The sequence below is a fragment of the Triturus cristatus genome, chromosome 4_2 (assembly GCF_964204655.1).
Source record: "Triturus cristatus chromosome 4_2, aTriCri1.1, whole genome shotgun sequence".
Taxonomy (NCBI): Eukaryota; Metazoa; Chordata; class Amphibia; order Caudata; family Salamandridae; genus Triturus; species Triturus cristatus.
Genome location: NC_140586.1, coordinates 784,237,036 through 784,258,411, shown reverse-complemented (window position 1 = coordinate 784,258,411; position 21,376 = coordinate 784,237,036). Strand labels below are relative to the sequence as shown.

Genomic DNA, 21,376 nt, shown 5'->3' with positions numbered 1-21,376 from the left:
CCATGGATTGATTTTTAACCATTTTGAGAATAATGAAATGAATGCAAACCTACATTTTCTCTTCATGACTTTTATTAAACAGTTTCTTGAGTTATGTCCTGAATAAATGGCAATGCTCAAGTGAAAATTAATAGTGAGAGAATAAATGATAATTTCCTTTATGCAAATTAATTACATAAAATCTTTAAAATTATTTCAGGTGTTTGTGATTCTTTTAGAGTCAATTAATTATGCAATTCAATGTATAGTTAAGCTGGTCTTGACAATCACCATCAACCAGTCCAACTAATTGGTCCATCGACCGAGTGGTGGAGTGCCTTGATGTTCAAGCGAGGAATCTACTGATGCAGGTGTACATAATGTATTTAATGTAAATATTTTTCCTATAGGTAATAAGGTACCCCCCAACATGTCCAGCGCTTAATTATCATCCCTCCTGTGTGCAGACTCGTGAGTGGAGACGTGTGAGTGTTGGTGTTATGGGCCCCACCAATGACTGCGTGTGTGAATGAGCTAGTGTGACGTCGGGTCTGCGACGCAGGAAGGCTAAGTTGTCAAATTTGCTCTCTTTTTCCCCGGTCTCACGCTGGATCACTATCAATGTGCCAATTTCCCTCATACAATTATGAAGATGAAAGCGGGTATAAGTAGCATCATTAGCGGCAGATAGCCCAATCTGTGTATCAACTGCGTAAGAGGTGAGAGAGAAGCCAAAGGATTGAATCAGAGGGGCGAGTTCTGTTACATATAAGTTAAAAAGAGTGGGGCTAAGTGAAGATCCCTGCGGTATTCCCCAAGGCAGAGTGAAGGTGTTGGAGCTGAAATTCTCCAGCTTCACCGTGGTATCCCTGTGTTTTTAGAAAGGATTTAAGAAGCTCCAAGGCTATACTTTTTATGGCTAAGGCCTCCAGGTGACAAATCGGTGTTGGGTGGTCCATGTTGTCAAAAGCTGCTGATCCAACAGGACCAGAGCCGCAGTTCCTCCTCCATCTAAGACGATCCTAAGTTCATAGGTGGCTTTAATCACAGCTGCCTCTGTGCTATGTACCGATCTGAACCCAAAGTGTGTAGGGTCCAATAGATAATTAGCTGTAATGGGTTGAGTCAGTTGACTATTCATGATTATTTCTATTATTTTAGCTGGGAAAGAGAGTCTAGAAATGGGTCAGTAGTTGGAGGGATCTTCTGGGTCAAGGCTGGGTTTTTTTAAAAGAGGGAGAATGGATGCCCTCTTCCATGGAATGAGGAAAATACCTGTATTAAACATAGAGTTGAAGATACTTGCCAGAACCTTTGCTATAAATTCCGGGATTCGTTTTAGCACGGGGTAAGGATCATCCAGAGACCCTGATTTTGTGGTCCAAATAAGGCTCTAAGCCTGCGTTGCCGTGACTTGGGTGAATTTAGTCCAAAAGGCCAGGGAGATGTTGTTTGTCATATTGTGTTACCAATGAGGTCAACCACTTGTGAAGTTAGGTTTTTAGAATAGTTGAATGAGCTGTAAATTTGATCAACTTTATTCCTGAATTGTTGGGCAATGGTATTGCAAAAGGTTTGACTATTACAGGTTCCTTTGACTTCTGGTTGCTTAGTTAGATTGTTTATCACCTGGAAAAGTTCCCTGGCTGAGTTTTTAGAGGATTCAATCTGGGAGGTAAAGCATGCTGATTTTTCTTTAATGAGAAGGGCTTTGTAATTAGATAAAGAAAGTCTATATGCTTCCTCTTCATGAGATTCATAATTATATATCCATTTCCTCTCTTGTCACCTGCAGCTTTGTTTTTGTAGCCTAAGGGCCTCTGCATACCAAGGCGCCAAGGGCTTTTTTCTGCATTGTTCAATGAGACCTTAGACCAATGGCCCTCCTAGCTGCCCTGAAAAAGAAAGCCGGAGCCATCATATACTGCCTGACCTGTCTCAATAAGATTTTAAACAGAGCCTTGGCCGTACCCATACTGAAGGTCATGAAGGCCTTCTTCTCCCAGTACTACAGTACGTTCCTGAGGCCTGCGCCCCCAGCCTAGAACATGTTCAATGCATGGCCTCCAAGAGGGTATTTCAACTGACCAGATACATACAGAGGACCAGACGTTGCTTGGAACTGGGCCTCCCAAGACAATCCCTCACCTGTGAGGCTGACACCTTGAAATTTTATATAAGGGTCCTAAATGCTCCTGCAAGCACACACAAAGCTCATCTAAAAGAGATATTTGCGAGTCCTGGGAACCCTGTGCACCAACAATTTCAAAAAGCAATAGCCTCTCTACAACTCAAAGGTCCATCGTTAAACTCAGATGCTATCACTTACACAGCCTGGAAAAGGGTGATCAACATGCAGCTAAAAACAACCTCAAACTTACTGGACACCCGCTCCTTAAAGTCCTCAAACATCTTATCTCCCTTGAACAATTCCTACCTAACTGGGAAGCCGCAGGCATACTTCTCAGAAGGCTTAAACAGACGGGTACATAGAGACATTTTATTTATGCGCTTGTTAGGCCTAACAGTGGCTGACTTTAACCCATGGGCCCAACCGGGCAAGGAGGGGGCCTGCAGACTCTGCAATTATAAGAAAAAAATCATGGTTACACCTTCTACGCTGTTGTCCCATGCTCGACATCCCCAGTTGTCTCCTGAAACCAATGTACCTAAAGAAGGGAATTTGCTCTTCCCTGGAGCCTTTGTCACTGTGCTTCTCCCACACTGACACAAGATCCCTAGCGAGGTGTGGTAAATATGTCAAGAAGCTTGAGGACCTACTTCGACCCCGTCCTGCAGATCCTCACTCTGTTATCTTCTCTCAAAAACTGATAACAGACTACCTCACAGCAAGACCTAGAATTAGGAAATGGCGTGTCAAGGGTAGCCCCGGTTAAGTACAACACTCTAGGAGGGAAAGTGGTCCCTCTTGCCAAACTCCCATCAGTCTCATCTCCAATATGCTTCCCGTATAGCCTCAGCCGGACATAATTTTAACCCATCAACACCCTTCGGGGGGCATCAATTATTTGCACTTTGCACTTGAATCGTTTTACCACTGCTCCGAGCAGATCGGTCAGGTTGCTGGATTTTGGACACTTAAATGCAGACTACAACTATGGCTTCTTTTATTATTGTACAATCTCATCTTTGCACATGGTCAATAATGGATCTCTTTCCTATCTTTTTAATAATTGATTTTATTGTAACATTTTTATGGTTTCGACTAAACAATAAAAATTCTTTGACATTATAAGGAAGTATCCATACTTTTATTTTTAATAAAAATGATATGCAATAGTAATTTTTATATGATGTTTTTCTTTTTTCGCGACGGTATTGCTTTCTCAGCTACAGCAGCAGAATGTTTTATTTCGTTTTTTGGTGCCATATGCTTGCATTTAAAAAAATGAACGCTTGCGCCAGCTTGTCAAGGCCAGACCTATTGCTTTGTGAGTGTTGACTCGCTCCTTGCACATGACATTCGCTGCCTCCGGGGGAGGCTAGCAGGGGTCATGGATACCCCTATTGCTCTTTCCTCTTGCACCCAAGTGTGAAATGCCATAATACAAGCAATTTTGGTTGTTCAAACACAAATGGCCGCCCACAAGTCAAATTTATCGACTGTCTCCAAGCACAATATGTACAATTTCTCACTTGTACGATCAACATTCAATGTACTAATGTAGTTCAGATCGAGAGTCAAGATTTACCTGTTCTAACCCTGGACCATTCTTCCATGCTTTCTCCTCCTTCATGGGCGTGCTGGCCTTCATGCCTCACATGTGTGTTGCATTGCGTACAGCATCCATGCCTGCTTTTCCCTTATAAATGCAAAAACAACAGTTAATGGACAGAATGCAGAACAATGTCATACATTCACCCCAGTACAGAGATCTGGGCCTAAATCCATCCGTTTTTTGCTTTCCATGCCATTCCAGTTTGAACCCAGCCATATGCAAATCAGTCTTGACCCTGTGCCTCATGGGAAAAGTCCAGCCCGAACTGCCAAGCCAGGTCCTCCCTGGACTGGAAACAAGCATCCTAGGACCAGTTTCACGGTTTCACCCCTCTAAACTGGGGTGGCATGGTGAGCAAAAGAATGATGATTTAACCCAGATCTCTTGACTGGGGGTGAATGTTTTGATTTGTTCTGCATTCCGTCCATCAATTGTTCTTTTTGCATTTGTCACCCAGAGTGGGACGGGTATGCTCAGACGTGAGTCCTGTGCTCTCCATGCCACTGGAATCAAGCTATCCTGGCTGAAGAGGGGTGAAACCCAGAAACCGGTCCTAGGATGCTTGTTTCCGGTCCAGTGAGGACCTGGCTTGGCAGTTCGAGCTGGACTGTTCCCATGAGGCACAGGGTCAAGACTGATTTGCATATGGCCAGGTCTAAACTGGGGTGGCATGGTGAGTAAACGAATTATGGATTTAACCCAGATCTCTTGACTGGGGTGAATATTTTGATTTGTTCTGCATTCCGTCCATCAATTGTTCTTTTTGAATTTGCTTCTCCCTTATATGCATGAGCGTTTTGATCTCGACCTTTCATTTGCCTACTTGACTTGGTCTTTGAAACCAAGACCTCCCAGTATTGACAGCACCGCCCCCAAACTATGTGCCCTTGACGTAAAGTGAGTAACTTAGCAAATTTTACGACGCATTCAAACGTGTAACCTACATAAGCAATTTGCAACCTCAACTTTGTAATCTATGTAACCTTTTGTAACTATTGACATGCCACGGCGTCTTGCCTATGTGTCTAGACGCAATTATATTCTGCAGTGTATGCATTATAAACAAATAAACACCAACATTAGCAGAACAATGGTATCAAAATATATACATGAGAAATAGTCCCAGGCTATTTAAGAAGGGTAACGCTGGACACCATGCGGGGTCATTGTGAGAGGAACAGACGTGAAACCACAACGCTGGCCTCTAGTATAGTTGTGTGTTTCTATAGTTGTATGTAAACAGTGTACAGTACTGTTACGTCAAGTGACGGACGCAGAGGCCGCCGTCCAGTGAGATGCGGCGTCAGTGTTTAGACGCTGCCGGTGAAGCTCATCATTAATTGACAGGTTTGCCTAAATCCTGTGACCCTTCTTCCTTCCTAAACACGGGTCGCGGATGCGGAAGCGCGATGGCTGTTGTCTCAGAGTGATAAACGGCTCCGGCTTCAGCGAGGGATGCTGCCGCTCGCAAACGGGTCTGGGGTGTGTGCGTTTTGGTGTGCCGTCCTCTCCATGGACACGGCGTGTGGTGGCACGGCGTGTGGCATGTTCCCCACGGGAGGAGAGCGCGAGGGACGTGAAAGGTGAGGACTCTGTTTACACTGGTTTGAAGAGGAGCAGCCCCTCGGATAGTGAGCAGACCAAGTAAGTGTTCTCGAATCCCGGGAAACTCTTGAAAGACCCGAACTTTTGTGTGAGGAGGGCGGGGGGGCGGTTGTGAGTTCGTATGGGAAGAGGAACTCGGGAACTGTGGGGAGTGTGGGTGGTAACTTCTTAGGGTTGTGTTTTTTTCTCATGAAGTTAGTACAAGGACAGCTGTGCAGCTCTAGACAAAATCAGGATGTGACATCACGCAGGAAAAAAAGTGCTAGAGAGCAGGCAGTTTCTTTCTTCATTGGAAACCCAAGGAAGGCACACTTTCGGGGGCTGGTCACTGCGGAACACGAGAGCCTGGCACAAGGGGGCTTTTAAATCCAGTTCCTGGCTTCAAATCGCGGCGAGGGCCAGTCTGAAAGTCACTAATCTCCGAGGAAGGTAAGTGTGAAAGTTTTTCACTGCCAACTTCGTAGAGGTCCCTGGCAGGGGGCGCCTTCCCATGTGCCACCTCGGCGGCAGGTCTAACAGCAACCGATGCTCTGCTACACAAGTAAAATGACATTTGTGAAAAGCACTCGGCTGTGAGGCACTCTTTCCGAGCTGCCACGGCAGCGACGCGCCAGCAGGGCGAGGCGCCTTATCTTCAAGTTCAGCTGTGAGGTGTGCGCTGGCATGGGAGGGGCATCTCTGTGGAGTACGTGGGGCTGGGACGGGAGAAGCAGCTGCCACAGCGCGAGGCCGGTGAGGACTGGGGGCACCTGTGTTGTGAGCGTGGGGCTCCGAGGGGCAGCTGTATGTGGGGGTGGGGCTAAGAGGGGGGGGGGGGATTGAGCTGTGCTTGTGTGTAGTTACTGAGCCGTAACACGGGCCGCCTGGAAGAAGCCGAGCATGTGTAAATATTCAGACGCCCTGCGCTTCCAGTGTAACGTGAACCTGTCATTCCGCTGATGGAAATGTCTAGTCTGACGCGGGCCCCTCCCGGCTCCCCCGAGGCACGCGACAAGGCAGGGTTTCAACCCTGTCATTAAGCATCAGTCTTCGAGGGGGCTGGCATCCAATGTCATGCTGTGTGCTGTTTAACTCACTCATGTATATGTAATGGTGATGTGTGAGTAGTTCTGCTGTGTCACTATACAAGCACACATTACTGATTATTTCATAAGCTTCTCGTCCCACTGTGTGCAGTTGTTAGGACACGTGCACACAGACACCAAGCTAGAAATGTCTGCAAAAGATATTGTCTGGTGTTTTCTTCCAATACGCCGAACAGTTCAATGCCTAAATGGGTTTTGGGAGGATCAGATTTTAAACTTCTCAACTCTTAATTGAATGAGTAGAATCAACTTGACTCTTGTGTTTTAGAATGGTTTATTAATTCTTGATATAATCAAATGTAGATTTTCATCGACTCTTTATAAAGTATTATAGTCCTACTGAGCTGACACGTGTTTCGCTCTGGCCAGACAAGGCATCAGACTTTTTCTGTACATTCTAGGCTGGCCACTTGAAAGGAGGCCCTAGTGTTTGGCAGTAGTTGGTTTAGGTTGTAGTAATGTATTCTCCCCTCTTTGTTCTGTGATTCAGTTCTGAAATTACGGTTGTCTTCAGATTCTGCATTTTCTCTCATTCTAAAGGCGGTTGTTTCTTCATAACGTGGTTTCTCACTTTGCTGACTTATTCACTCACCCACTCTAACTCAACCACTCTAACTCACTCACTTTACACTAAACGCTCACTCATACTCTTATGCAGTCAGACACTCGCTCCTTCACTCACTCATTTACTCGCTTAACCACTCTAAATCATGCACCCTCTAACTCAGTGGTTCTTAATATTTTCACTTTTGTGGACCAGCTCTTAATTATTACTGGAACCTCCCCACTGAATCATTATCAGAATCTGTGGACTCCCACTGAGTCATTACTGGAAGCCGAGGACCCGGCCTACCCATTTTTCATGCTTTGAATCTCAAAACAGTACACAAATACTATAAAACAAGCTTTCATCAAACCAATACACAAATAAAATATTTTATTAAATTCACAAAGAAATATAAAAAAATACAATTTTAATGAGAAGGTTGGAGTTTGTCTAAATTCATTTTACCCCACTCATCGTCCATTCTTTATTCTGTTCGCACGTGCACTGGTCCCACAAATCAATCTGAGGATACTAACTTAATTTCTAGCCACCAATTTCAATTCCTAAACATTTACAGAACATTTTAAAACGTTAAATTATACATTTTGCTTCTTTATTTATACACACTTCATTAATCTGCTAATATTATTTAACTTTCTAAGTTGTGGTGGACCATCTGAGTATGTTTCATGGTCCGCCAGGGTTCCCTGGACCATGGGTTTAAGAAGTACTACTCTAACTCACTGACTGTATGGCTTTCCGATACACACACTCACTCATACGCCTATGCATGCACGCACTCATTCAGCTGCCCACTCACACATTCACTCACAGTGCTTGCTATATTGACAATACACCAGCAGATTTCAGAACCACTCACTCAAACAATACTCTAAGACTTGTTCATATTTGGTGCCTTTCAAGGTAGATAATTTAAAATAGACTTAAATCAGTTCTTGTGTAGAGACAGCCTTAGCTGTCTATTTGAAAGAGACCGAATGTATCGAATAGAGATTCAGGGGGGATTTGATGTCTTTACCTTGCTCATGATTTGGTGACTTTCTTGCCAAATCTCAGTTCTCTACTCCTGATTTCATTACTTTCCTCCCTATTCTTGTGCTTGTCCTACCCAAGAAGCATTTCCGACTCATTGTGTTTTAATTGGTTGACTTGTGTCCTTCTACTGCCGGTGTCAGACCTTGTGTTGCAGTGCACATGGCACTATTTTCTCTTCTCCATTCTGTTGCCTCTTGCTCCCTCTCCATTCCCACCTTCTTGCTCTCTTTATTTAAAAACATGAGCCCCTTCCCCAGGATCCTCTTGCCCCCAGGCACCTTCCTCTCTCCGCCAGCTAGTTTCCATTTTTATTTATGCAATTTGTAGAGGGGATAGTGACCCAAAGGCATACCAGCACTGAAACAAGAGCTAGCACCACCCTGAGGCAGAAAGAGAGCTGGGATGGCAGCCAGGTGGAGGTTCAACGACCGAAGTGCTCTGCTGGGGTTGTAAGGAATGTCCAGCTGACATAGGATGGGTGGGCCTCCGCCTTGTAGAGCACGGTGGGCAATGCAGAATGATTTAAATTCCACTCTTTGAGCAACCGGAAGCCAGTGACAATCTCAGTCCCTGTCTAACATACAATGATCTGGGAGTTCCAAGTAATTCACGTGCAGCCGTGTTTTGCGCAACCTGCAGTTTCCGGATCACTCCTTTGAGAGACCCCAAATACAAAGTTACCATAGTCCAGACGCGAGTGGACAAGTGTCGGAACCACCACTCGTCTAGGGATCTGGGGAAACCAGGGCAGAATCTTGCACAGCATTCGCAGTATTCCAAAACAAATGGCCATGGTGCTTGTGACCTGAACTTCATAGTTAAAGTATCTCCGAGCCACATCCGCAGGCTTTTTATAACAGCCTTAGGGGACGGTGGGAAGCCAAGGGGTATCGGCCAGTCTGGAGATGTGACCATCTTTCAATGCTTTTTAAAGCATTGCAAACCTGTGCAACTATGCACTCAAGGCACCCATTCTGTAATGTTTTTTCTTATGCTTTAAGAAGAATTCCAAGAAAGCCACAATGCATGTGCACACATGCACAATGGTAATCTTATAATCATTTTTGTTATAGCAAAAGAAAAACCATTCCATGGCAGCCATCTAGGAATGTTTTTTTCTTTTGCTTTAAGAAAAAATAATGCCAAGATAGCACCCACATATATATGCGCATGCACGCTGGCCAGCTAGAAGAACAAAATAAATTGTCATAACCAACAGGTCCGCGCCCAGTTGCTACAGGTGAGACTTATTTGCCTTTCCAGGGCCTGTTTTTTCCTGGATTGTATTTGTAAGTATAGTCATGCCTAGACTGTATATGAGTGAGAGCCTGCTCAAGAAATATTTGTTGATGTATTTAATGTTTTAAGCCAGTGGTTCTTAACCATTTGACACCTGTGGACCCCCACTTAATCATTACTGGAATCCAGGGACCCCACTGAATCATTTAATTCACAAACAAATTTAAAAAAAAACAATTACTAGGAAGGTGGGATCTTTTCTAAATTCAATTGAAGCCACCCATCGTCCATACTATATTCTGTTTGAGCACTTGCGCTGCTCCCGCTACTTTGCAATATTTCGCATTTACTAACCTACGCAAAGTGGCTTTGCATGGCCTAATAATTGCCAAAAGTGACGCATCCCCAAACCAAAATCATAGTATATCCAGGTCTATATGTCATAATAAAATCTAGTTAAATCCTGATGACTAATGGTGTTTATTACACCCAGATAAACTGAACTGACAATTGGGACGGAGTGTGATATATGTGAATAGGAGTCGCAGACAATTGATATCACTTTGCTGAAGCATCTCAGGTGGTAGACTCTGATCTCAGGTTAGGTGCTGTGGCTATCCCATCATCCCAGAAGTCCTTAATTTGTAAAGTATATCTGTATAGTTTTTCTCACGAAATTGCTGCAGCCCTGCTGAATGGTGGAGCTGCAGAGTACTGAAGCTGTCTAATTTTGGTTCCACCTCCTGCCTTGCCCTTTCTTCCATCTCCCTACACTGTAGGTTCTTTTTTCACCTCTGCTTTCTCCCTTTTTTAATAAACCCTAGTCACCAAAGCTTAGTGCTGGTGGTGCCCACCAACTGGAAACACCAGCAAAAATTAAGCACTGGCTAGAAAACTGGGATTTAAGATTAAATACTGCTGGTAACCCAGCAGCATAGGAAATGGACGTGCCTGAGCACAAAAGATGTCCAAACGAGTCGTAAATTTTAAGCATCCATGACTTCTGTTTGTTTATGGATTTTCCGTGGTCCCAGACCTTATCTAAAACAGTGATGTTACTTTTAACTGTACACAGTGTGTATTCAGATAAACTACTCAGAGCTATCATCTGTTTGCAGATGGTCTTTGTTGTAGTGAGTTTAGGCAGTATCAGATAAGATGGAGCTGTGGAATTCCTTATGACGCTCAGGTGTTCTGTGGTGTCATTGGGGCACCACGTTCTCGAGTTGACAGTCGGTGGCTAGCTGCGCCTGGCACGACTGTGGTGAGGGGTTTCACTCTGGTTCAATAAACTTCCTGCATAATAAGCAGAGCGTCCGGAATTATTACAATTTTGGCGACGATCGGAGTTGAACGTGCCAGGCATCAGGAGTCCAGAGAGAGATTTACCCCACCCACGAACCCATGCTGCAAACTGGAGAGAGCTGAATGGGAGAAAGAGGAAACCGTCTGACAATGCCAGGTCAAGAAAAGGAATATTGCAAGGGCACTGGATGTGCTGAACAATAAGGTGAGCTGGCAATTTATGACAGCTTGTCGGCACTGTCAGAGTAACGCGACGATCACGACTCCCGTTGGCTGAATGCGTGGTGATTTACAGTTATTTCTGCGTGGTGTGGATCCCTCTGCTTCTCGGAGGCACTCACTTGAGTGTGGGCAGTTTCTAACAACGTCAACCACGATACTAAACTCTGCCCGACGATTGCCTTGGCTGGTTTAGTCACTGAAACTGGCATGGTCTTTTCAGGTAGACCCGCCAGCTGGTGGCGCAACCCTTCTATATGGGTGGCGCATGCCCAGGCATTTCAGGAAGAAGAAAGTTCAGTGACACGCACACTTCTTTCGGCATGTCTGTCCTGTGGTGGTGAGTCAGTGATACGCTCACTATCCTGATTTATTAGAATTAACGTGACGTGCCATATTCAAGCATGCCCTGTTTCTTGCTGTTCAGTGATGCGCACACTCTTTACATGGTAACTACTATTTGCAGATTATCATTACTTGTATGGTTTTCACATGACACGCCCACTTTTTCAAGCGTGTTTTGTACTGGTGAAAGTCAGTGACGTGCACACTTTTGACAGTTGTTCTGTTTAATTTACAAAACTCGGTTCAGGGGGCTACGTTTGTGGGTATATATGTTCTCTGTTTAGGAAAATGAGTGTTAACTCATCAATAGTTACATCTCCACCAGTTCTCATGATGTCAGGTGATCTTCCTATTGAGTGGCAGGACTGGATTGATTGCTTCAAAAATTACTTACTAGCCTTAAATCGTTCTAGATTTTCAGCCATAAGAAAGAAGGCATTGTTAATGGGGTGCTTGGGTAAAGAAGTTCAACATTCAAATATTTGCCACCTGCCAGAAATAATCTAGGAGAGGTTGAGGATGTACATAAAGAAGCAGTGTTAGTTTGCAGACTAGATCTGCCATACAAGGTATTGTTGTTATCCGCCGTTATAAATTTTACACGCAGCCACACCCGGCGGAAGAGTCTACTGATGACTTTGTTGCACGGTTTAAGGGAACTTTCTGCAAAATGTCAATTTGGATTAATGACTGAGGAAATGATAAGAGACCAACTGATTGTGCAGTATCAAAAAATATAGGGGAGACTGTGGGCTGCAAAGAATCCCACTTTGAAGGATGCTGCGTCAATCACAAAAATGTGGAGGGGTCTGAAAAATGCATGCAGGAATTGAAAAACATTATTTTGGACAATAAATCTACTGATGTTGCTCTTTTATCTGAAGAAGGGGAGCAAGTATATGTAGTAAAATGCAAAACTACTAAGGGTGGGTATTTCAAGAGCAATAATACAAAAAGTATGGCTTCTGGGCAAGGAAGGCCTTTGACTCGCAGTTGCTATAGGTACGGGAGCAATTATTACCTTGATAATTCAAAGCTTTGCTTTACCATAGGAAAAGACTGTCTTAAATGTGGCAAAAAGGGCCATATGGCATGCATGTGTAAGGTGAGGGACAGGAAAGTTACAGTTGTTGAAGAGGAAAATTCGAAGGTCATAGTCCATATGGTGTAGGAAAAGGATACTGAAGGTGTAAATACTAAAACTGATCAGGGTGGTGAAGGGAGGAGGGTACGTCCTAAAGCTAATTTTGTCATTAATTACAGGGATGTGTCTTTGATGTTTGACACAGGTTCGTTATATACCATCATTCCCATAGAGTTGTTTCTTGCCACATGGCCTGAGTGAGAATTGGTGACATCTGATGTCATACTATATGAGTATCAAGGCGAGAATATAGGTGTCATGGGATATATGGCTGCTCAGATCAAATTCGCTGGGAGACAAACTCTGGGGAAAGTTTATGCGGCTGTGGAAGGACCCCCCAACTGGCTGCATCAGTATGACCTTAATAGCATGGTGAATCCAAGGGCTGAAAATCAGGCGATGCTAATTGAGGATGATGGGTTGGAAGCTGTGTTCTTTCGCCACAGGGAGGTATTTGCATATCGGTTAGGAGTGGCTAATAACTATGTTCATGAAATCAAAATAATAAAAAATGCTGTGCCTGTGAAACATATGGAAGGAAGGTACCAATGGCAGCGAGACCAAAAGTCAAGGAGATTATTCAACAAATATTGGATGATGGAGTAATGGAGATTGTGGAGGCTGCAGAGTGGTTATCTCCCGTAGTTATTACCAAGAAACCGGATGGGTCCTTAAGGTTCTGTGTGGAATTTTTGGAGCCTGAATGAGTGTGCTGTTATGGACAATTTTCCTTTACCCAACATTAATGAGTTGATTTTGATGATGTCAAGGGGGAAATACTTCTCCAAACTTGACTTAAGCAGTGCATACCATCAAGTCAAACTTCATCTGGAATCCAAACATCTTACCTCTTTTATAGCAGCTGAGGGAACTTCCCAATTTTGTAGATCACCTTTCGGATTATGTTCAGCTGCAAGTGCCTTTCACAGCTTAATGACAAAGATTCTTTCAGGGATGGATAAGGTGGTGGTCTTCTAGGTTGACATTCTGGAGTTTGCTGAGTTGTCATTTAGCACTTTAAGATTTTGGATGAAGTTTTGAGACAAATTAGTTGTGCTGGTTTGACTTTTCGCAAGGAGAAATATGTGGTTTTGGTTAAAGAGGTGGAGTATTTGGGCTATTTAATTACAAGAGATGGTGTGAAACCTAAGCCAATCTGGTGAGTGCCATTGTAAAGCCCCAGATTCCTCAGGAAAGGGATGCCCTCTGGCCCTTTATGGGTCTTGTAGAATATTACTCTAAATTTGTCAAAGATTTTACGCACAAGACTGAGCCGTTAAGAGAGTTATTAAGAAAGGGGAAGAAGTTTGTGGGGGGTCACTTGAAGCAAACAGCTTTTACTTTGGTCAGGAATGATATTGCCTAGGCAAATGTGTTAATACCTTATCAATCAGGAATGAAGACCATTGTCACTGTGGACACTAGTGTAGTTGGAGTTGGGCCTGTGGTATTGCACAGGTACATGGTAAATTGGAACGGATGCTGGCTTTTGCATCATGTTCTTTGACTGAGACCGAACTGAATAATTCTGTCATTGAGTGGGAAGCGTAGGCTGCTGCATGGGCCACAAACTATTTCAGTGTGTTTTTGTGGGGCTCTGAATTTCTTTTGAGGACGGATCACAAACCCCTCCTCAAGGCCCTGGGTCCTGGAGTACAAAGAATTGTTGTGGAAGACTGGCCAGGTTAGCAGTCAGAGTACAGAAATTTGATTGTAGGCTAGAGTATGTTCCTGGGTGGGAGAATAAAGTGGCTGATTGCCTGTCCAGGTTGCCGGATAAAGGGGCTGAGGTCGAAGAGTTGGAAACTGAGGAGGTATAGAGGATGTCACTGAGGAGTCGCTGGGTTCTATTTCTGAGAAGGACTGGATTAGTGCTATCAAACAGGATCCTACATTTATTGCCATCATGGAAATGGTCAAGAAAAGATCGAGGAGGGAGAGTGCCTTACCGGAGGGTGTGAGACAGTTCCTCAAGGTGCTTGATAAATTGGCTATACACGATGACTGGTTGTTTCTAAGAAAAGAAAAGTTTGTCCCGCGGTGTGCTGTCAGGTCCAGATAAATTAAACTGGTGCATGAGGGCCTCTGGGACAGACTATGACTACCCAAAGATTGCGTTAGAAGTTCTGATGGCCTCTCATGGATAATCATGTCATGGAATGGATTGTCAGATGTGAGGCATGAGAAACGTGGTAGGTTTGGGTTGCTTGGCTGAAGATCAGCACATGGCTGAAGCTGATGGAGTGTGGCAGATGGTATGTCTTGATTTTGTTGGGTCGTTTGGAATGCTTCTAGAGCATGAGAAATTTGCTGCGGTGTTGGTGGACGCCAAATCAAAATGGTTAGAAGTGATTTTTATGAGAAATATTTCTACTACACACACCATTCAGGTTTTGGGTGAGGTCTTTAGGAGGGAAGGGAAACAGACAACGAAACCCAACTTGTTTTGTAGAACATGAACGTTTTTCTGGAGACATTGGGGAATTGGGGACTTGGGGACTAGGCATGAGTGCTTTTCCGTGTATTATCCTCAAGGCAATGGATTGGTGGTAAGACAATAAATTGGTGAAAGGAACCATGCAGTAGGCGGTGAGCACTGGCTTGTCTGTTCAGGATGCGGTTAAGAACATGCTGTGGGCATACTGGACCACGGTGAATACCAACACTGGGTTGTCTCTGTTTGAAATGATGCAGGGCAGGCTGCCAGAACCAAACAGGCTCCTTCATGGATGGGGGAGAGGGGCATCTAAACGTGCAACCGGGAGCTGCTCGGGAGATCTACATAAGAAACGATTTATTGATGTTGGTGATTGGGTTAAAGTGAGACCTGGTTGCGTGAGCAAAGGTTTGACCAAGTTCAGGGGTCATTTCAAAGTAAAGACTGTGGGAGGTAATTGGATCAAGTTGGAAAATTGGCACACATGGAATCTTAGATGGGTGGTTTTGTATCAAAGGCAGGGTGAATGTGAGAAAGAGTTCAACATTGTTGTGCCACGTTCTGCGCTGCCATGCAAGTCTGTGTTGGAGGAGCAATGTAAACAAGATGCTAGTGGTTTGGAAAGGGTAGATGGGTCCAGGTGTTCAGTACCTGCAGCTGGATCACAGGACAGGAGAGTGGCAAGGATGAGGAAACTACCAAGATATCTATAGGAGTACGTGTGTGATTAACCTTACCATTTGTTTATATAGTGGGGCTTTGGGGGGGGGTGTAGTCTGGGGTTTAGGGTGGTCATGGTTCTCTGGTTTTCATTTATAAGAGAGGGTGATGTGTTATAGTGTGCTTAGGCCGTATCAGATAAGATGGAGCTGTGGAATTCCTTTTGACGCTCAGGTGTTCTGTGGTGTAATTGGGGCTCAAAGTTCTCGAGTTGACAGTTGGTGGGTAGCTGCGCCTGGCACGACTGTGGAGTGGGGTTTCTCTCAGGTTCAATAAATTTACCTGCATAATAAGCAGAGCGTTCTGAATTATTACAGTCTTAAACATTCTTGGCACACATTACTACCTCCAGAAACCTGCTTTCATAATACAGTAGTAAAACATGGTGGTACCCAGCACAGCCTTAACTTAACACTAAGGACATGAAATAGCACCAGTCAAAAATGTTATGAGATCCGGCCATATCTCTTTAAAGCTTTGTACTACTTAACGCTTTGTGGTTTTCAAAGACTGGTGGATATAAATATGACCATAATTCAGAAATGTAAATTTTACAGATCAAACGTACTTATTATTGGTGATTTTTGTGTTTAAATGTGGAAATACGTTGTGCTACTGAAAATAAGAACCGTGAAAGAATATGGCTAAGTGCATTCACTAGCGGATCATTTATTGTTTTTATAAAGTTTATAAAATTGTCAGGTTTTAGCTATTACTTGATGTTTGGCTGAATATTTAAAGAATTCAGCAGCATTTGCCTGAATCACATAATAGACAACTCAGGGCTCCCACACTGTGACATCCACCCAGGGCAAGTGTCCTTCCTGGCAGAAGTCACTAAGCTAAACCAGCAGAAGCTACCCTGCAGTATACGTAACTCACAAACCTGTTCCTTGGGTGAGCTTCTAAAAGCTAGTCTGCTGTTTAGAAGGGACTTCATTTGTTGCCTGCTGCCCACTAGAACCTGTGGGCGGGGACTGACTTTCCTTCTAGTGGTGTAGCTCTGGTTCGTACTAGCCAGTCTCTCTGAGAATGTCACCTAGGCAATGGTAAATATTGGCTGTGAGAAGCTACCCTGCTGGCCAGTTCTGCTCTAAAGGTTCTTTCACTTCCTGGGTGCATTGATTTGTCACATAGGTCCAGTGTGTTGTATGACTCTAACACGTGCATAGACAACAGTGTATAGTGGTTACAGGATAGCTAGTACATTGTCAGTGTATTGAAAGCATTGATTCCCTTTTAGGGTGCGACCTCAACCTTATGCCTGTCATCACATGAGAGGTTCTGCTGTATGAAGTACTTTTTGCCCTTGCAGGGAGTTGAATAGCTTCAACTTAACAGAGCGGGTTACTTCAACGGTAAGAGCATAAGACATCTGGAAGCAGTGGCTTCTAGTAAGTTCTCCAATTAGCAAGATGTTGCTGGAGTGGTGTAATAGCAGTTCTAAAATGTCTGATGCTATGGGCGCTGATCAGCAGAATACAATGCGCCCGAGGCCTGGAGGGGGAGGAATGGAGGGCATCTCATGCACTGGTGATGACCCTTGTTTTGGAATCATAAGTACCATAGCCCCTTCATCAGGACCTTTTCCATACAGATAACTTTCAGAACAAATACATTTGAGGTAGTCTGAAAGAGTACTCCGTTTTTAGGTTTCGCCTGCACAGTGCTTGCTTAGTGCTTGAGAAATCTGTTCTTTTTAATATAAACTTAAAATGGATTTACATCCCACCTCATCTCTTTCATAGCTTCTCATTGGTTCCTGTGCGTGCTACTTACCTTTCCTCCATTTCTATTGGCTGTAGCATATATTCCTCCATTTACCCGTGCAGGTTCCTCGTCTGCTTCTCTTATCAGTTTCCCGCCACCAAAATACTGTTAACATCTGCATTGGTGGAATTCTTTTTTCATAAATAAAGTTTTGTCTCTTGCTGCTTTTTTGTCTTGCAGCAGTTTTATTTAGCTACAATTTATCACCGGGAGAAATTAAGTAATTTGCCCAGAATCACAGGCCTTCTGCCTTTCTGACTCTGTCCCACGAGAAAGGGCAATGATTTTTTTCTCAAGCCATTTTCACCTGATTGTGATTATGAACTAAGGAAGTGGGATTCTTAATTTGTGATCAACGGGAATGTAATATGTACATGTAGTTTAATGTTCAACCACAGAATATTAGTGTTTAATGAAAGTGTGACAGCTCACTAACTGGGCCACACTATTTAGCTCTTTTTTCTGAAGTTCTCCGTTCCATGGTACTAGAGGTTAATATTGTCAAACAGAATGTGGCAGCATTAGATGATGCCTAGCGAGACATTTTTTTTAATTGGTAACCTCCCTTAGGTGACCTTGTCGATCTATTTTTTTGCTAATTAATATTTTCAAAATCTGTTTCATTGAGTAAGTAAGATTTGGCCAAAATGTTCTTGTTGTCTTCACCATTTGCAGTAACAGCAGCATCTTCCAAGTCACAGGCACAGCTGAATGAGAAGCTCCGCACCGAGCCCCGCTATGTCTGGCTGGGTGGCACATGGGCTCTCTCAGCTGGTTTACACTGACTCTGGGTACTTGATTTCCGGGGAAAGGATAGGTCAGTATCTTATTAAATGTGATATCACTCAGTGCTATCAGTTGACTGAGCTATCTGAAGTCACAGTTAAGAGCTCTGCTTCCATACATTGCGGAAGGAACGACAGAAGATATAGGGTATCATCTACTGTTTGGCAGGTGGCCCACCAGTTTCCCAGGTTGGCAGAAACCCTTGCCTCAACCCCCACCCTGGAGTGTGAATCCAGCAGCTATTCCTCGAGGTTGTAATGTGCCTCGCGGGGATCCTTGTGATGAAAGTGAATCTGCCAGGGTGGTGGAGGCACTTTCATCCCTGTTGAATGCAGATTGGCCCGCCATGGTTTTTTTCATCACGCTTGGCATTCTGTTATGCTTTTCAGCAACAAACCATAAAAGCGAGGATGTGTTGCTTCATTGCTGAAAAGTGAAAGTTAAATATGCCTGGTGTGCAGAATGTTTTGTCCATGTGTGACAGTGACACTTTTAAATTTTCCATCCCGGCATTGCCATGTGTCTCACTTGGCAGTCCTGGGAAGAAGAATCTATAATGCCGGGCTACCACAGCCATGAGCTGGCAGCCCAGGGGTAGATGGGATGCTAGATCCATGATTTCTTATGGCAAAGCTAGTTGAGCGTCCACCACTAGAAACCCCCCTGTTCCCCACCACTAATGGAGGCAGGAAAAGCACCCATTGATAGCGCTGCTTCTGCCTCGCCAAACTCTAAACGAGGACCACAGCCCTATAAAATCTACCATTTCACTACTGCAAATTCAGATCTCCGGCCATTGAACCGTAACTAATTTATTGATGCTTTCTCTTCATGTTTGGAATCCCACTGTATCAGAGGAGGAACATCACCAGTGTTGGCTTTTACATGGTTGTTTTACACTTGCCATCGTATGTACAACCCCCGCCATATGGTCTGCTGCTCAGAGTTCCTCTGATGGGAATTTGCCCCGCATTCACCTGCGTATAAAAAAAAGTCTTAACTCCTTCAACAATACGTACCGTGGTGTGATTAACTACCCTAAAGCCCTGGTGAGGTCCCTGCACCATCATTGCATTATTTTACTCCAAACAAATGTTTCATTGACGTTCAGTTTAGCTCTCGGGGGTTTCATCCCCAGGTTTATATGATGTTGACTAAACATGTTGAACTCATGAGTTCTGAAAGCCCTCCTTACTAATAAACTATCCATATTTATGAAGAAAAGGAACCAAAGAATAGAATCAAAAAGAGCTTCCAATTTATCCAAATGAATCCTTTATTCTTTTTTCAGTCTTGACTCCGTCATAGCACCGCACCTCCGAAACGCCATCAACTGCTCCTTCAACTCTGCTACCTTCCCAGAAGACTGGAAACACGCTGAACTCACCGCCCTCCTGAAAAAACCAACAGCGGACCCCACCGAACTCAAAAATTACCGCCCCATCTCGCTTCTTCCATTTCCGGCCAAAGTCATCGAGAAAGCCGTCAACAACCAGCTCGCCGCTTTCCTCGAAGCCAACAAATCCCTCGACCCCTCACAATCTGGCTTCCGAGCAAAACACAGCACTGAGACCGCCCTCATCGCAGCAACAGACGACATTCGAACTCTACTGGACAATGGAGACACAGTCGCCCTCATCCTCCTCGACCTCTCTGCAGCATTCGATACAGTCTGCCACAGCACCCTTCTACAACGCCTCAATAACATCGGAATCCAAGGAAAAGCACTTGAATGGATCACCTCGTTCCTCACCGGAAGAACCCAGAGAGTCCGCCTTCCTCCATTCAAGTCCGAGGCCTCTGAAGTCATCTGCGGCGTACCTCAAGGATCCTCACTCAGTCCCACCCTCTTCAACGTATACATGAGCCCCCTCGCGGCCATCGCACGCCAACACAACCTCAACATCATCTCCTACGCGGACGACACTCAACTAATCCTCTCTCTCACCAATGACCCCAGCACCGCCAAAACTAACCTACACGATGGAATGAAAGAAGTTGCCGAATGGATGAAACAAAGCCGTCTGAAACTGAACTCAGACAAAACAGAAGTCCTCATCTTAGGTACTTCCCCCTCTGCATGGGACGACTCCTGGTGGCCGGAAGCCCTCGGAAAAGCACCCATCCCGACAGACCACGCACGGAACCTTGGCGTCATCCTGGATTCTTCACTCTCAATGAACAGACAAGTCAGCGCCGTATCCTCTTCCTGCTTCAACATTCTTCGCATGCTCAGAAAAACATTTCGCTGGATCCCCTCCGAAACCAGGAAAACAGTCACCCACGCTCTGGTCACGAGCCGACTGGACTACGGAAACACCCTCTACGCGGGTACTACCGCAAAACTCCAGAAGAAACTCCAACGAATCCAAAACGCATCAGCCAGGCTCATATTAGACATCCCACGCAACGAACACATCTCTGGTCACCTTAAAGACCTCCACTGGCTACCCGTCAATAAGAGGATCACTTTCCGACTGCTTACCCACGCACACAAATCACTCTACGACATCGGACCAGATTGCCTCAACTCTCGACTGTCCTTCTACACCCCCTCCCGCCAACTACGGTCTTCCAGCCAAGCCCTCGCCACTGTACCTCGCATCAACAAGACCACCATGGGAGGCAGATCCTTTTCATACCTGGCTGCTAAAACATGGAACTCACTCCCCGCTTACCTTCGCCTCACCCAGAACCACCTAGCGTTCAGAAAGCAGCTTAAAACGTGGATATTTGACAAATAATCCTCCTCCCCTTCCTAAGCGCCTTGAAACCCTCTGGGTATGTAGTGCGCTATACAAATTTTATGACTTGACTTGACTTGAATCTTTTAAAATTCAACCACAGCCTACGCGTTTTGTTCCATTGGAACTTCGTCAGGGCAAAATAGTCACAAATTAAGTCCAAAGTGGTCCTGAACCAGACGGTCCGAATCGCGTGAGGCCTCTATTAATAACAGTAACTGTGAAGTTGCAGCAATAGACCCCCTGGACAGAAGCGTATCCAATGGTCTAGGGTACCGGCCCACAGACCTCCACAAAAAGTGAACAATACTCAGAGCAAAAGTATAGTTGAAATTTGATGAGCTAGTACGTATGGCACAGTTACTGTTATTTATAGAGGCCTCACAAGATTCGGACCTTCTCGTTCAGTACCACATTGGACTTAATTTGTGAATATTTTGCCCTGACGAAGTTCCAATGCAACGAAACGAGTTGGCTGTGGCTGAATTTTAAAAGATTGAAAAAAGAACAAAGGATTCATTTGGATAAATTGGAAGCTCTTTTTGATTCTATTCTTTGGTGCACCGTCCTTTTCTTCATTAATTTGGGTATCTGATCCTCAGTGGAGCGAAAGTGCGGCGAGCTCTGGACGTGTTTGCACTGACTAAGGACTCAT

The 21,376-nt window shown here is 44.5% G+C and overlaps 1 protein-coding gene across 4 annotated transcripts in view; it reads left to right on the top strand.

The window, feature by feature from the left end:
* The first annotated feature begins 5,079 nt into the window (after positions 1 to 5,079).
* Positions 5,080 to 21,376, top strand: part of MOB3C (MOB kinase activator 3C) — a 213,647-nt gene continuing 197,350 nt past the window's right edge. Inside the window, exon 1 of one of the 4 annotated variants that reach the window (XM_085602711.1) lies at positions 5,080 to 5,302. In XM_085602711.1, the coding sequence (XP_085458837.1) occupies positions 5,116 to 5,302 (187 nt within the window). In that variant the 5' untranslated portion in view covers positions 5,080 to 5,115. Of the gene's footprint in view, positions 5,364 to 5,546; positions 5,754 to 5,980; positions 6,057 to 21,376 lie in introns of those variants that run through there. The other 3 variants (XM_085602713.1, XM_085602712.1, XM_085602714.1) reach the window with 3 other exon arrangements.